The 13,668-nt window shown below is 50.1% G+C and overlaps 1 protein-coding gene across 1 annotated transcript; it reads right to left on the minus strand.

The window, feature by feature from the left end:
* Window positions 1–7,299: 7,299 nt before the first annotated feature.
* GC (GC vitamin D binding protein) lies at window positions 7,300–12,284 on the minus strand (the record flags this gene model as incomplete). Its single annotated transcript, XM_080626433.1, has 11 exons — window positions 7,300–7,519; window positions 7,749–7,846; window positions 7,966–8,098; window positions 8,342–8,544; window positions 8,673–8,802; window positions 8,998–9,092; window positions 9,225–9,357; window positions 10,147–10,358; window positions 10,458–10,590; window positions 10,872–10,941; window positions 12,167–12,284. The coding sequence occupies 11 exons, from the start codon at window positions 12,282–12,284 to the stop codon at window positions 7,300–7,302; spliced, it is 1,545 nt and encodes a 514-aa protein (XP_080482559.1).
* Window positions 12,285–13,668: the final 1,384 nt, after the last annotated feature.

The raw sequence follows: 13,668 nt of genomic DNA on the forward strand, positions 1-13,668 counted from the left end.
TACAATTCCTTTCCTTCAATCACACACCATGCCAAGGTAAGCACCCCAAAAAATGCTTTACAATGATATCTCAAAACCATCTCAACTACCCTTCATTATACCAAAAGTCAATGAGGCAAAGTTTCTGTTTCCCCATAGGAAACTCTGAAAAACCACTTGGAAAGAATTCCCAACACAGGGCTGCAGCAACCTGATCTCGTGGAAGGTGTCCCTGCCCATGGCAAGGACTTGGAACTAGATGAGCTTTAAGGTCCCTTCTAACCCAAGCTATCCTATGATTCTATGAATTTCTAACCCTGAGCTGGAATTGGGAAACTGGAGTCCTGGGGTCTCCACCAGCCATTGTTAGACCCCAGCTTCAGTAGCTGTGTCTGGCTTGGGGTCTAAAAATCAGAAGAAAGGTGTTGGTCAACTTAAAGGAGTCTAAAAAACACATCTACGCGGGAAAAATTAAAATAATCTGGATTGGTTTAGTCTTTAGGAAAAGAAAAGACACAGTGAGAGAAAATTCCTGCTGTGCTTTCCTTCAGTCATGTAACAGGATGCTGCAAAGAGGAAGTAATCCATTTTCCCATGTCTGTGGTGAAAAATAGAGTAAATAATAACCTTAAATTGCAGCAGGGTAAAGTTAAGTAATGATTGCTCAGAGCTAAGCCCAGGCTCAACCCCTTGGTTCTCCCAGCGTCAGGAGTCTGCTCTAAACCAAGGCAGTAATACTCCTCTGAAATCATACAATCCTAGAATGGGTTGAAAGGGACCTTAAAGTTTATGCAGTTCCAACCCCTGCCGTGGGCAGAGACACCCTCCACGAGACCAGGTTGCTCCAAGCCCCGTTCAACCGAACTGGAAGTATCTGCGCTTCCAGGAGTGTGCATGAAGATCATCTCCGGCTATAACCAGATTACTTCAAAGGCAGCTGAGGAGAGTTGTCACAGCTTGGTGTGAAGCACAAGTGCCAGATACTCAGAGCTCCTCAGTCCATGAAATTGGTGGGTTTGCCTCCTGGCATGAGCAGTGTTTAGACCAGTTCCTTAATATTATGTGATATATTGGCCTTCTCTTAAGAAGCTGTCTGTGACCACTGTCTGACAAGGTTATTTACTTGGTGTCTACAAGCTGCCAGTTTCAAATAGATGTTTTGTATATGCAAGTGCAAGGAACTGGTTTCAGGAGTCGAGCATTTGTTCCATTGCTTGATGTGATACTCTGCTGGGTATCTCAGTAAATCCCAGGATCTGCAGTTTTCCCAGCTGCCCCTCTGTTTTCTTTGTAAAGATTGATTTTTTTTAGGATTTGGGTGCTGGGAAGCTGTGCTGGCAGAAGTTCTGAGCGTGGCAGACCATGTTAAGAATGGCCAAGAAGCCTGGAGGTAGTTCCCATGCTCACCTTGTCCTTCTTTCTCTTCACAGCCCTCCACGAACTCCAGTAAAAGTTGTGCCTCAAATTAGAATAGACCTTGAGCCTGAAGACAATGGTTATTTCTGGAGGAGCAAGGGAACAGAAACTACTTTGTAATGTGTCTGTCTGTTAAACCTTCTATGGGATTTTGTTTTGTCACTAGCCAAACATTAAAATGCTCTCCGCTCCCCACTGCATAGGTAATGAGACATCCCATGCTGCCCCTCCACCCTTGCCCCTGCAGATCTCCTCTGGTCCCTCCTCACCAGATTCTCCCACACTGACCAAGACTCGTTTTGCCTTCTCTGTCACCTTGACATGCACCTCATGCACAAGCAGAGGGCAGAAGAATTAAGGATACTATGTCATACACCTGGGAGATGGCAGAGGAACCGGCATTACTGTAGTCATGAATCAGTGTCTCTGTGTCCATCTGTCATCTGGCAGAACAAACCTGACCTCCAGGCTCATTCCTTGCTTACCCTGCTGGAAGATGCTGGAAAGTGCTGCTAACACTAACTTGCTCTTAAAGCCTATACTTTTAGTTAACACAGGAAGGAAAAGGAAAAGGTACTTCACTCCCAGCACAGACCAACCATTGCCATCACTGTAGCACCTGTTTTGAAATGTCCCTTTCCTATGCAATTTCTGTTTTTTAAAGAAAAACTTTAATGGACTTAATCTGTCAGGTACATGGAAGAGTGTTATTTTCCTAGATTATTTTGTTTAAATTATGGGGGCCTAACCTGAAACTTTTTTTTTGTTGTCGTTGTTGTTGTCAATTTTTTTAACCTTTTTTTAATTACTGTAAAGAAAAATGAATTTTTCCTGCAGCAGGAAACATATAGTTATGAGTAGTTCTACCTCTTATTTCTAGATGCCAGGCTTTCTGTACAAAACAATGTATTGTACCATATATAATGTGATTTTTACAAAGAAAAAACCCACAAAAGCAAAACCATACCACCACAATCTCCAGGACATGGCATAGGGCTGGATCAGTCTGATTGACACCTTCTACTCTGAAGCATCTATTTTACTTAGGGTTATGTTATTTTATTTTTTTAATAAGTAACTTTACTATGAAGGAGATGGGATGTCACTTAAATCTCTTGTGATCTACGAAGAGTCTTAAATGTAATGTTGGCAAGCAAAATAGTCATTGGCTACTGGCATCAGTGGACAGATGCTGATTGTATTCCTGTTGTTGATTTCCTACACGGTGTTGTACAAATTGCTTCTTTGGAAACACAGGGGGATGTGTGTGTGCGTATATGTCTACGCATGAGAAGACCCTAAATGCACTTCAGGTACATTGACGGCACAATGGAAGAGAAAGATAGTTGAGGTTGGCCAACGGGGATGGTTATCCCAATGCTTGTGTTTGCCAGGCTCAGAAACATCTGCATCCTCTTCATCCCACATCTGTTCACCATCACGTAGAGAATTTACCCTAAATCTTGACTGCAGAGTCCTAGACCCATCCATCCATTCAGCAGGCCCAGGTTTTTTAAACCAAGTGAGAAAGTATCACTGTGGGAGAGATGATTTTTCTATCTGTGTGCATGCAAATGTGCATTTGGGAAGTTGGAAATTGGGAAGTGTCTTCATCAAGACATTTTTTTTGATGAAACATGAGGACTACACATAAGACAGTAAAAGCTTCATGAAAGAGAAAAGAACAAAGCCCATCTGTAAGGGCCGATTCCCCAACGGAGAGAAATCCTACCACAGAGGACAGGCACGTTGCTGCTTTCTGTTCAAAACCAAAGTCCATTTTGGTTTTACTTAACAGAATTTCATGATGGTGCTGAGACCTTTTATGCCAAATTTTAGCATTTACTCATTTGTAGTAGCCACATTGGTGAGGGGAGGTGCAGAATAGGGCTGTTCCTTTCTTGCCCAGATGCACTGTAGAAGCAGCTGGCCACCATACTGCCTGCCCTACAGGGCTTTGGTTGAAGATTGAGTTGATGGATTCCATGGTACTTTGAGCTTAGTAGGAAGAGGATGGAGCTGCAGAGGCGCCTGCACAGCACATACACACATGCACGTGCGTCCATACATTCCCCTACTCGCTCCCAAGGTTCTGGCTTCCATGAAATGTGAGTTGACTCGTGGATCAGCATCCTGGGAACCCGGCCTGAATCTGCTTCAGGAAGGCTTGGGAAATGTCGGAAATGGCCAGAGGAGCATCTCTGTGATGCCTTCCATGGTTATTTGGAGGACAGATAACCTGGGGAGCTCAATGCTGGCTTCAACAGATGGCTTCTGGTCAACACCAGTCCCTGGCTCCCAAAGGGAAAACAGCCTCCAGATGCTGAGAATGTGTTGTGTTTTGCCCAGACCTTTGATTTGTAGAGATCCCAATGACTTGATGGAGAAAAGTTCAAACTAGGTGGATAGAGCGAAGCTGCTTCCCGTCTGCTGGCACCTGGTGATGTATCTCCACAAAAATGAGGTCTTCCACTTCTGAACTATATTAAATGTACTTGAAATGTATTGACTGCTGATCTAGAGCTCTCTCTTTTTTACTTTATGTTTTTTATTTTAACCCAAGGGAGCTGTTGTACAGAGCGTTGCTGAAGGGACGGGACAAAGGTTTCTGTAGCTTTCCATGAAAAACACACACAACTCTGGTGACGGGAGCTAAAAGCGTTTCCTTTCCTGGTGCCTGATGGCACCACTTCATTGGTGGTGGCGTCTCCTTTCTTGGTTATTCACTTAAAAATAAACACCAAACCCAACACCTCGTGGTGGGACCCTCATGATGGCCACCAGCTGCACCCACCTGTGTCCCTGCCCCTGGAGCCCACCCTTCCTTGTCATCGTGGCCGATTCATCTTTGTGGTTTTATTTTATTATATTTTATTTTGAATCAACGTGCACTTTCAGATACTTTTATTATTGTTTTTAATTCTCTGTATTTGCTTTGGAGGAAAGAAGAAAAACCGTCGTGTAAAATGAAGTGGATCAAGATCGTGGAACATAAGGAAAAAGGCAGAAAACATTTCAATATATTAAAATAATGGTTTTTTTTCTCCAGTAGTATAAAACATGAAATTCCTGATAACACTGTAGTGTTTTACAGTTTTATGAAGCTTTCTATTGTGACTTTTATGGAATCAAAAGATGAAGATGATGAGATATTTTAGCATTTCTATTTTTCAAAATTAAATGTATACTGAAAATAAAGTAACTTTATGCATTTATTGGAGGGTTTCTGTGTTTTTCCTTGTTACACGCTCCGTCTTATCTGACTGAATCGAGATCTCTGTATCACTGCTGTCATAATCACCATTTCCAAGATCATGGCTCTCTGGAGGGAGAGGATGCTCAGGGGAGGTCCCACCTAACAAACCATAAAGGAATTTAGGATGTATGGCTGTAAAAGTGAGTTTTGATGCTGGAAATACTCTCTCTTGAGATAATATATTGAAGCTCTTTTGGGAGTGGAATGTAAGTTGTTGTCTAATAAAGGTGAAGAGACCCGAGTCCCATCTCCATGAGGCAGTGGCCGCCAGGTAGTAGCAGGAGATGGCAGATGGGTACAGATCCCAGCCCTGCACTAGGGTTTTTTTGGGGGGGTCCTTTTGGTGGGTCCTGTTTCAGCCTATTCACATTCTCCTTGGCAGCAGGCTGTGGAGAAAAGTGGAGCATCCTCAGAAGAGTTCTGGTGTCCCCCAAATCTGGGGACCATGGTCATCATGGTGGTGCCAAGGGTTGGTCCTGGGCAGTGATAGGAGACAGGGCTGATAGGGCTGAAGCATCTCCTCAGCCCCGTCAACCAGATACTGCCATCAGGCTAGCTAGAAAGCATCACTTGGAACTTCTACAGAAAACACATGGAGAAGGACTTGTTACAAGGGCCTGTAGGGACAGGACAAGGGGGAATGGCTTTAAACTGACAAAGGGGAGATTCAGATCAGAGATCAGGAAGAATTTCTTCCCTGTGAGAGTGGTGAGGCCCTGGCACAGGTTGCCCAGAGAAGCTGTGGCTGCCCCATCCCTGGCAGTGTTCAAGGCCAGGTTGGACATGGCTTGGAGCAGCCTGGTCTAGTGGAAGGTGTCCCTGCCCATGGCAGGGGCTGAAACTGGATGAGATTTAGGGTCCCTTCCAACCCAAACCAGTCTGTGATTTGATGTAAGGTAGTGCTCACGGCTGTCCCTTGCACAACACTGCAATGCCCAAGCTTGTGAGCCATTGCATGCTTGGCCTCACAGTTCCCCCGGGGTGCTCCTCACCCCTTCCATAAGCACCAGCCTCTGCATTTTTGCATGGGGAGTGTTTAAAAAATGGTCAGTATGGGAGGTTAGCTCCCTAGCTGGGTTGGATCGGGGCTTGGTTATCTAGGGGCTTGGTTTATACCCGGTCTCAGGGGTGTGGGCACTTTGCCACCTGGTGTTGGGCACAGTGCGATGAAACCAGAGGAGATGTTTGCTGAGGACCAGTGTGGTGAAGCCATTCTGTGTGGCTCAGGTCTGTCATGGTCCCATCGTTTGGTGGGCAGCAGGACCCTCATCTCAGGGAGCAGCTGTGGGTCAGATCCAGAGGGTAGCCAGGAGGCACCAGAGCAACACAGCATCTCCCACCTGAAAAGGTGGAAGCTCCCCGGGCCCTGATGGGCAGCTTCTGATGCAAAGAAAATGGGACACATCCCTTGTGCCAGGCTGGAACAAAGGTGACCGGTTGAGCTTCAAGTTCCCCTCCAACCCAAACCATTCTGTGATTCTATGGTTCTGTAATTAGTGGGGTGACAGATGGGGCAGAACGGGGCCCAAACACCAATGCTAATAAACACCGCTGATTGCACGCAGGGCATCAGGGTTTTTAAGCCCCTGATAGCCAAGTTGTTGGGACGCTGCAGCAGCAAGTGACGTGGGCTCTCTAAAATGTGTAGAGCAAATCCCTTTTTTCCCCCAGAAGTTTCATGCTCTGGGTGTGCAGGGGTGAGTGATGCTGCTCTGGGCAGAGCCTGGCCTTGGCTCTCTGCTCCCTCCAGCGTGCCCAGGCTTTCAGCATTGGGAAACACCCTGGGGTATCGCAGTGCGCACGTCTCACCCGGAAAGCTGCAAATGGGAGCAAGCCCTGCTGCTTTCCTGTCCTTTGTTTTAATACGTATCAGCACATTTCCTAGAAACAGGCTTGCAGCAGAGGAGATGTTCTTGGCTTGCCTAAGTGTGTTTCTCCCGTTTTTCTTGGAACCCTGGAGAGCAGAGATGTGGGACTGCCACAGGAAAGGATGAAAACCTTTGATTATTTGGGAAAAGAATTGCCAAAAGCAGGCTGTAACATTGCAGGGCGGTCGGGTGGAATTGGGTCCAGCCCCACGTCAGTGATAACTGCTGTATGCCACCACACTGGGAGAGCATCTGGACGCTGATGCAGACAGCTTTAGATCGATGAATATCAAACGCTCCCAGGGAGCCGTCTTTGGGGCGCTCAGTGTATGGTTTTGGTGTTATTGCTTAATTGTTTAGACCACTAGCTCCTAGGGCTAGAGCTGGGACCTCCTCCTCCTCCTGCCTGCAGCGCTGGGCCATGTCCCTTCCCAGCCCTCCCACCTTTCCAGCAGCAACCAGGGAATTGTTTTTAAGTCTTTATTGCATCTGCAGGAGCGCATCGGAGCGGTTGCAGGGAGCTGCGGGCTTGATGCACCCTCAGTGGCTGGGCATCCTCCATCCCAATTCCCTATGCTCCTTTCGACATCCTGATTCCTTGCATGCTCTGAAGAGCTCAGCCCCGGGGTGCATGGCCATGATCCTTTTTCCCCAGCCCCATATCTCCCTCTTCCATCCATGTGTGGCCAGGTGAGCGTTTCCTGATGCCAGCGTACCTCAGGGCACCTAGCCCAGCAGGCAGGACCCTCCATCGCATGCGTCACCCAGCTCCGAGCTCACCTAAAACAGGGGGGTACACAGCCAAGGGGCAGCCATGGACACGGGGGTGGCCACCAGTATGGCGTGGGGTGGGGGGCATGGCTTTACCTTGGAGGCGCAGAACAGGGGGGGTGAGTTGGGGGAGCAGCAGGTGGAGGCGAAGTCTGCTCGCTGCTCCACCAGCTGCCCCAGCAGCTCTGGGCTGGCCGCAGGCATCGTCTGCGTCAGGCTCTCCCGCAGCCTGCGGCGTGGGACACGGGGCATTAGGTACCCATATGGCATTGGGGGGGGTGGCATGTGAGGATGGAAGGGAGCAGGGCTGGATGCCCCACGAGGAGTGTGCTATAGGTTTGTATGTATTTTGCTGCTCTTCAGGCTCAAAGCCACTGTCTCCATCCACGCGTCATCAGAATTTTGGCCAAATTCCAGTTGTACCTGCTGATCCAGTGGGGGAGGAGGGAAAGGCTTACCTCTTCTTGAAGTCAAGGAAAGTTAACTCAGTGTACTGCCTGCAGAGCCTGTTGGCCTTTTCCAGGAAGGGGGGCAGCTCTTTTTCCATCCTCTGGCGCTGGGTGGCAGAGGATGGTTGTAACCAGGCTGGGAGAGGCCTCTGAGGAGTTTTGGGGTACACAGGGCTGGGGGGAGGGCAGAGCAGAATGAGCCAATGGAGCCGTCCCCGCCACTCACCTTGCTGCCCAGGCAGGCAGAGGCATCCTTGGCAAAGCAGCATTCCTCCCTGACATTTTCAGTGGCATCATATAGCTTGCTGAGGAAGACATCGGGGATGTTGGTGTGCCTCCGTGCCAGCTCAAACAGGTACCTGGAGCAGGGAAAACAAGTGGTTGGATGAGGTTTTATTCCTGGCGCTGCTCGGCGTGGGATGAGGGCTGCTTTTCGCACCTTTGTGAAGCCCCTGGAGGTGATACCCCAAGGGAAGAGAGGGTGCTTGCCTGTTATCCTAATAATCATTTATCCCAGGTGAAACCAGGACATAACCAAAGCATACAGTGAAGATGAGGGCAGAAGGAAGGGTGAGCAGCTCAGCCCCATAGGTACCACTCACCTCTTGGCATGGTGACCTGCATCCTCGCTGCAGAGCTGCTCACTCGTTGGCTTCTGCGCCTCGGGCAGCTTTGGGGCGAGTGCTGGTGGCAGGGCCGAGATGCAGAAGTAGTTCTGCATCAGGTTTTTACCCTTGCAGCAGTCGGCAAACCTTTCATCTCGGGCCGACAGTGCGGCACAGACTTTGGCTGTGTGCTCCGATAACTGCAAGGAGGGGAGCAGAGGGGGTGTGGGGATGGTGGGGCTGAGGACCCCTCACCAGGATGGGGTTAACTCCCACAGCCTTGCTGTGGGCTGGGAGGTGGTTCTGGGGTGGGTCCAGGCTCCCCTACCTTCTTCTGCATGCAGTCCTCAGCCACCGAGTCGCAGCACTGGGAAAACACCTCGGCAGCGTCTTCTGACAGGGGGAAAAGGTCCTCAAAGGAAGCACTGGGCATCTTCTGAGCAAGCGAGGTGAGGTAGCTGGGGGGGCATAAGGTGTATGAGGGGCTTTGGGAGCTCAGCACTCCTTTCCCCTGTGACAGCTTCAAGCAGGGGTTTTGCCATGTAGAGATGCGGGATGGAGGTAATGGGGAGCCACGGGGCTTGCTCTGCTCCTCTGCTGTCCACAGAGCCCTTCCTGGACAGAAGGACAGAAAAGGCCACTTCCTCCTTTACCTGAAGGTGAGTTTGTCCTTCCCATACGCCATGAAGCGGGAGCAAGCCCTGTTTGACATCAGGGTGAGGAGGGAGAAGGATTTCCTTTCCAGTTTCTGCCACAAAAAGAAAGATGGAGACATCATCCGAGGGAAACGGATGCCTTTCCCCGACACCTCTCCTTGGTGCTCACACAGCTCCCTGGGGAGTGAAGATGGGGACAAGACAAGTGGTCCAAAGGGCCTCACCTCCTTCAGGAAGCAGGCGGTAGGCATGGGGGAGATGCAGCATGTGGAGACCATGGAAAGAAAGGTCCTGGTGGAGCCCAGGAGCACAGGCAGGGGTGCCTCGCTGTAGCTGCTGGCGTACTCATAGAGAAACCTGCGGCAGAGGTGGATGAAGCGACCCAGCACCATGGGGAGGGGTTCAGGAGGTCATAGGGTTATAGGATCCCAGGCTGGTTTGGGTTGGAAGGGACCTTAAAGTTCATCCAGTTCCAACCCCCTGCCATGGGCAGGGACACCTTCCACCAGACCAGGTTGCTCCAAGCCCCATCCAACCTGGCCTTGAACACTGCCAGGGACGGGGCAGCCACAGCTTCTCTGGGCAACCTGTGCCAGGCCTCACTGCCCTCATAGGGAAGAACTAATTAATAGTAATTAATAATTATAATAATATTTAATAATAATTAATAAACTTAATGCATAATCTGAATCTCCCCTCTGGCAGGTTAAAGCCATTCCCCCTTGTCCTGTCCCTACAGGCCCTTGACAAAAGCCCCTCTCCAGATTCTTTGTTGGCCCCTTTAGGCAGTGGAAGTCTGCGGATTTGGGGCATTAGGGCTGCCAGGGAATGGGAGCTCTCTCCAGATACCACCCCATGCTGCTGGCTTATGGCACCAAGCCACTGAGTGGCCTGGTGGCCCCTCTGCAGTCACTCGCACAGACAATGGCACCCCTCCTCCCTTGGGTTAAATCCCATTCCTGGGGCCTGGGCAGCTGCAGGACACCACAGCCTTTTGCTCTGATGCACTGACAGCCCCATGGCCACCAAGAACCGCAGCAGTGATGGCAGAGGGACAAGACCAGGAGAGGCTGAGCTTGGTGGGACCCACTCAAGCTCAACTGGGTGTCATTGGTGAGAGCAAGTGCCACCCCCATCCAGGCAGACCTGTCGGCAAAGTCCTTGGGGTCCTTCTTGAAGGCCTGGCAGAGCTCCTCGTTGGAGGGCTGGACGTAGCGGGGCAGCTCCTGGGGCGGGTGCCGCAGTGCAGCCAGGCACAGCTTCTGCTCCAGTCCCTCATGGGCACAGCAGCCGGCAGTGCCGGGGTGAGCTGGGAACGGTGAGCCCTTGCTGCAGGACTTGGCTGAGAGAGCTGAGGACTGTGGGTAGGAGAGGAGGTTATGTGCTAGGGGCCATCCCATCCCATCCCATCCCATCCTTGGGTTTGGGGTCCATCACCCAATTTCAGTCAACCTCACCCCAGCATCGTAGCAGGAGGGGTCGGCACTGTCAGCACAGCAGGTCTCAGCGAGGGAGACGATTTCATGGACAAGGTGGTTGATCTCCTCGAAGGTGGCGTTGGAGTATTTCCTGCTGTTGGCAATGATGGTCCTGGGGGCAGGGAGCAAGGGGAGGATGAGCTGGTGGCGCGTTTCTCTCTCATGAAACAGAACTCACATTGCAGCATTGTTCTGCCAAAGCAGGTTTAACACCATCAGCCGGTGCAGGGCAGCAGGAGCAGCTGTGGTGCTGCAAGGAATACCAGTGTATTCCTTGGGAAGCAGCCTGGGAATAAATTTTTGCTTCCTAATACTATTTTTCTTTAATTATTTTTTTGTCTTGGCTTAGGTGCTGAGTGTCCTGGGAGGGTGAATACAGCAGGAGGTACCTACAGGGTTCGGAAGTTCTCCTTCCCCAGGGTCTTAAACTCCTGGCAGACTTTGTCCCGGACATAAGCTCTACCTGTAAGGGCAGGAAAAGAAGGATTTGTGAGCAGGATCTGTGGCTTGAGTAGTGGCTGGGGAGCTGGGACCAGGCATGGGCTGGGATTTGGGAAGATGCTGGCTTTGCTTTCCCCTGCAGCGCCATCTCCTGTGCCCTTCTCTTTGGGTGGCAACAAAGCCATGTTTCTCCTTCAAGTTTCCTACAGAAAATAACTGCGGGTTTGTTTTTTTTTTGCTTTTTGTCAGGGAAAACGATAATTTGAGGAACAACCTGTTCCCACTTGAACCCTTGTTTTGCTCTCACTTTCCACTTCCCTCCCTGGTACCAGCATGAGAATGAGGGATGCTACACGACCACAAACCATGCTCCAAGCATTACGTGCATTCCCCCTTCTCCAAATGGACCTTTCTGGGTATTTACAGTGCATGTTGTTAACTTTTGTGGCAGGGTTTGGAGCTCTGGAGGCAGGACCATGACGGTCAGGAGCACGCAGCAGTGGAGACATCCCCAGTGACTCTCTCTTCCCTGGAAAAGCACTATTGATTTTTGCTATGATGCACCTTGGTTAGACTTTGATACCAGCAGGGTAAATATTGATACCAGTATTTACTGGTATTACAGCATGGAGCAGGGTCATGTCCCCAAAACCAAGAGGTTATGTGGCATTGCAGCAAAGGTCACATTGCTCTGGTGGGAAAGAAAGGGCTTTGGCAGGGCTGGTAACAGTGGGGAGCAAGGGGAAGATGGGCTAAACCACAGATCTCTTTCCTCAGGGGATCAGTGCTCTCAGTCCTGTCCCACTGCCACCTCTGCATTTCTTGTCATTTTCAGAAAGCCGTGCGGGAGAAGTGAGTTTTGGGGGCTTTTTGGCAGATGGGAGATCCCCTGCAGGGCAAGGGGTGGCACAGGGCACCCTTGTCATCCAGGGGGTGGGTTCTGCACTCAAATGGTGCTTGTGGAGGGGTTGGAAATCTCATTTTCACTTGAAAGAGAGGAGAAGCCCTGTGATGCTGTCCTGTCCTCTCCCTCCACTCCAACCCCAGCATCTTCCCCTCACGGCTCCTCCAGCATCACCCCAAAGAGGATTCCCAGGTACCAAAACATCATCCCACGCTTTCCCAACCCTCTCTCGGATTCCTGTTCAATGATTTGGCACTGGGCACCAAAATCCTCTGGAGCTGATGGACTCCTTCTCCCTGGGGGAGAGCAAAGCCCCATAGAGGTGATTGATAGACGCCCTTACCTCGGTGCTCGGCGTGCACGGCGGCTAACAGCAGCAGCAGGGCAAGAGCTGCCCTCATGTTGGGGCTGGTTTCTTTCCTCCTGCCGAAAAGCAGCGCTGGGAAACCCATTCCAAGCATTTATACAGAGGCAGTGCTAGTTGCAGGGTCAATGATTAATGCTGGCAGCGGGAAAGAGAGCGAGCACCCTTGGCCTGCTGGCCATAGCCTGGGTGCCAGCGCCTCCAAAATTAGACTCATCTGACTTATTAACCTGGCGAAAGAGGGATGTGCTGCTGGGTTATGTTCAGCCTTAGCAAGGCAAACAGTGGGCACCATGGCCTGAACCTGCTGCAGAACAGCAAATGCCACCCCAGGTTAGCTGTGTTTGCTGAAGCAAAACCTGACTTCAGCAACCAAATCCCAACTGTCCCTTTTCCCAGGCAAGTGTATGGAGAGTTTGCAGATGTTCGGAGCAATTGGCATTTGAACTGGCATTTGAATACCCTCTGAATATTGCAGTGGTGGGCTTGTTTCCTGGGACAGACCCACGACAGCTGGGATCTAGAGGTGGCTCTGGGTTAAATCAGAGGTGACCAGGACTCTGTGCACACCCAGATGTGTGCAGAAGCGGGTTTTCTTGCTTTTACTGACACTATGGGTGTTTTTTCCCTTTGAGCAGCCCCACCGAGGTTAATGTGCCAGCTGATATGCTCTTCAGCACAGGGACAATGGTTTTAGCACTGGGGAATAATAAAGGAGAATCAGCAGCATAGTGCAGGTAAAGTGGAGCATTCAGAACATTCTGAGATGAGAGGAGGGTTTGATTACATGGTGCTTACAGAAGAAACCTGGGTGATGGGCTGTTTGGGTATAAACACAGATGTTCCCTCTCTTTTGTGACTACCTTGTGTGAGTCAAACTAATTTCCCAGTAGCTGGCTGTTGAATCACCAAAACCCTGGGTATGGGTTAAACCAGACAGAGAAGAATTGCTTGTGAAATCACTGCAAACCCTGGGGGACGATTAACAGCTCCTCAGAGGATGAGAAAAACACTGAAAACTGGTGGTGTGCTGGGGTTTGTGCTCACCTGTGCTCAGGTGCTTCTATAGACTGACAAAGGGGAGATTTAGATTAGATGTAAGGAAGAAGTTCTTCCCTGTGAGGGTGGCGAGGCTCTGGCACAGGTTGCCCAGAGAAGCTGTGGCTGCCCCATCCCTGGCAGTGTTCAAGGCCAGGTTGGACGGGGCTTGGAGCAACCTGGTCTAGTGGAAGGTGTCCCTGCCCGTGACAGGGGTTGGAACTGGATGAGCTTTAAGGTCCCTTCCAACCCGAACCAGTCTGTGATTCTATTCTATGATTCTCTAAGGTGTATGTGTATGATGCCCAGCTATAGCACCCATACATATGTAAGGTATATAAATGAGACACCCCATACACAACATTTCCCTTCTCCAGTCTCACCGGTACAGAGGGTGAAGTTAATGAAGAATTAGAGGGAGAAATACAGGCAAGATGGATGAA

The sequence above is a fragment of the Psittacula echo genome (genome assembly GCF_963264785.1).
Source record: "Psittacula echo genome assembly, chromosome: 1".
NCBI classification, from domain to species: Eukaryota; Metazoa; Chordata; class Aves; order Psittaciformes; family Psittacidae; genus Psittacula; species Psittacula echo.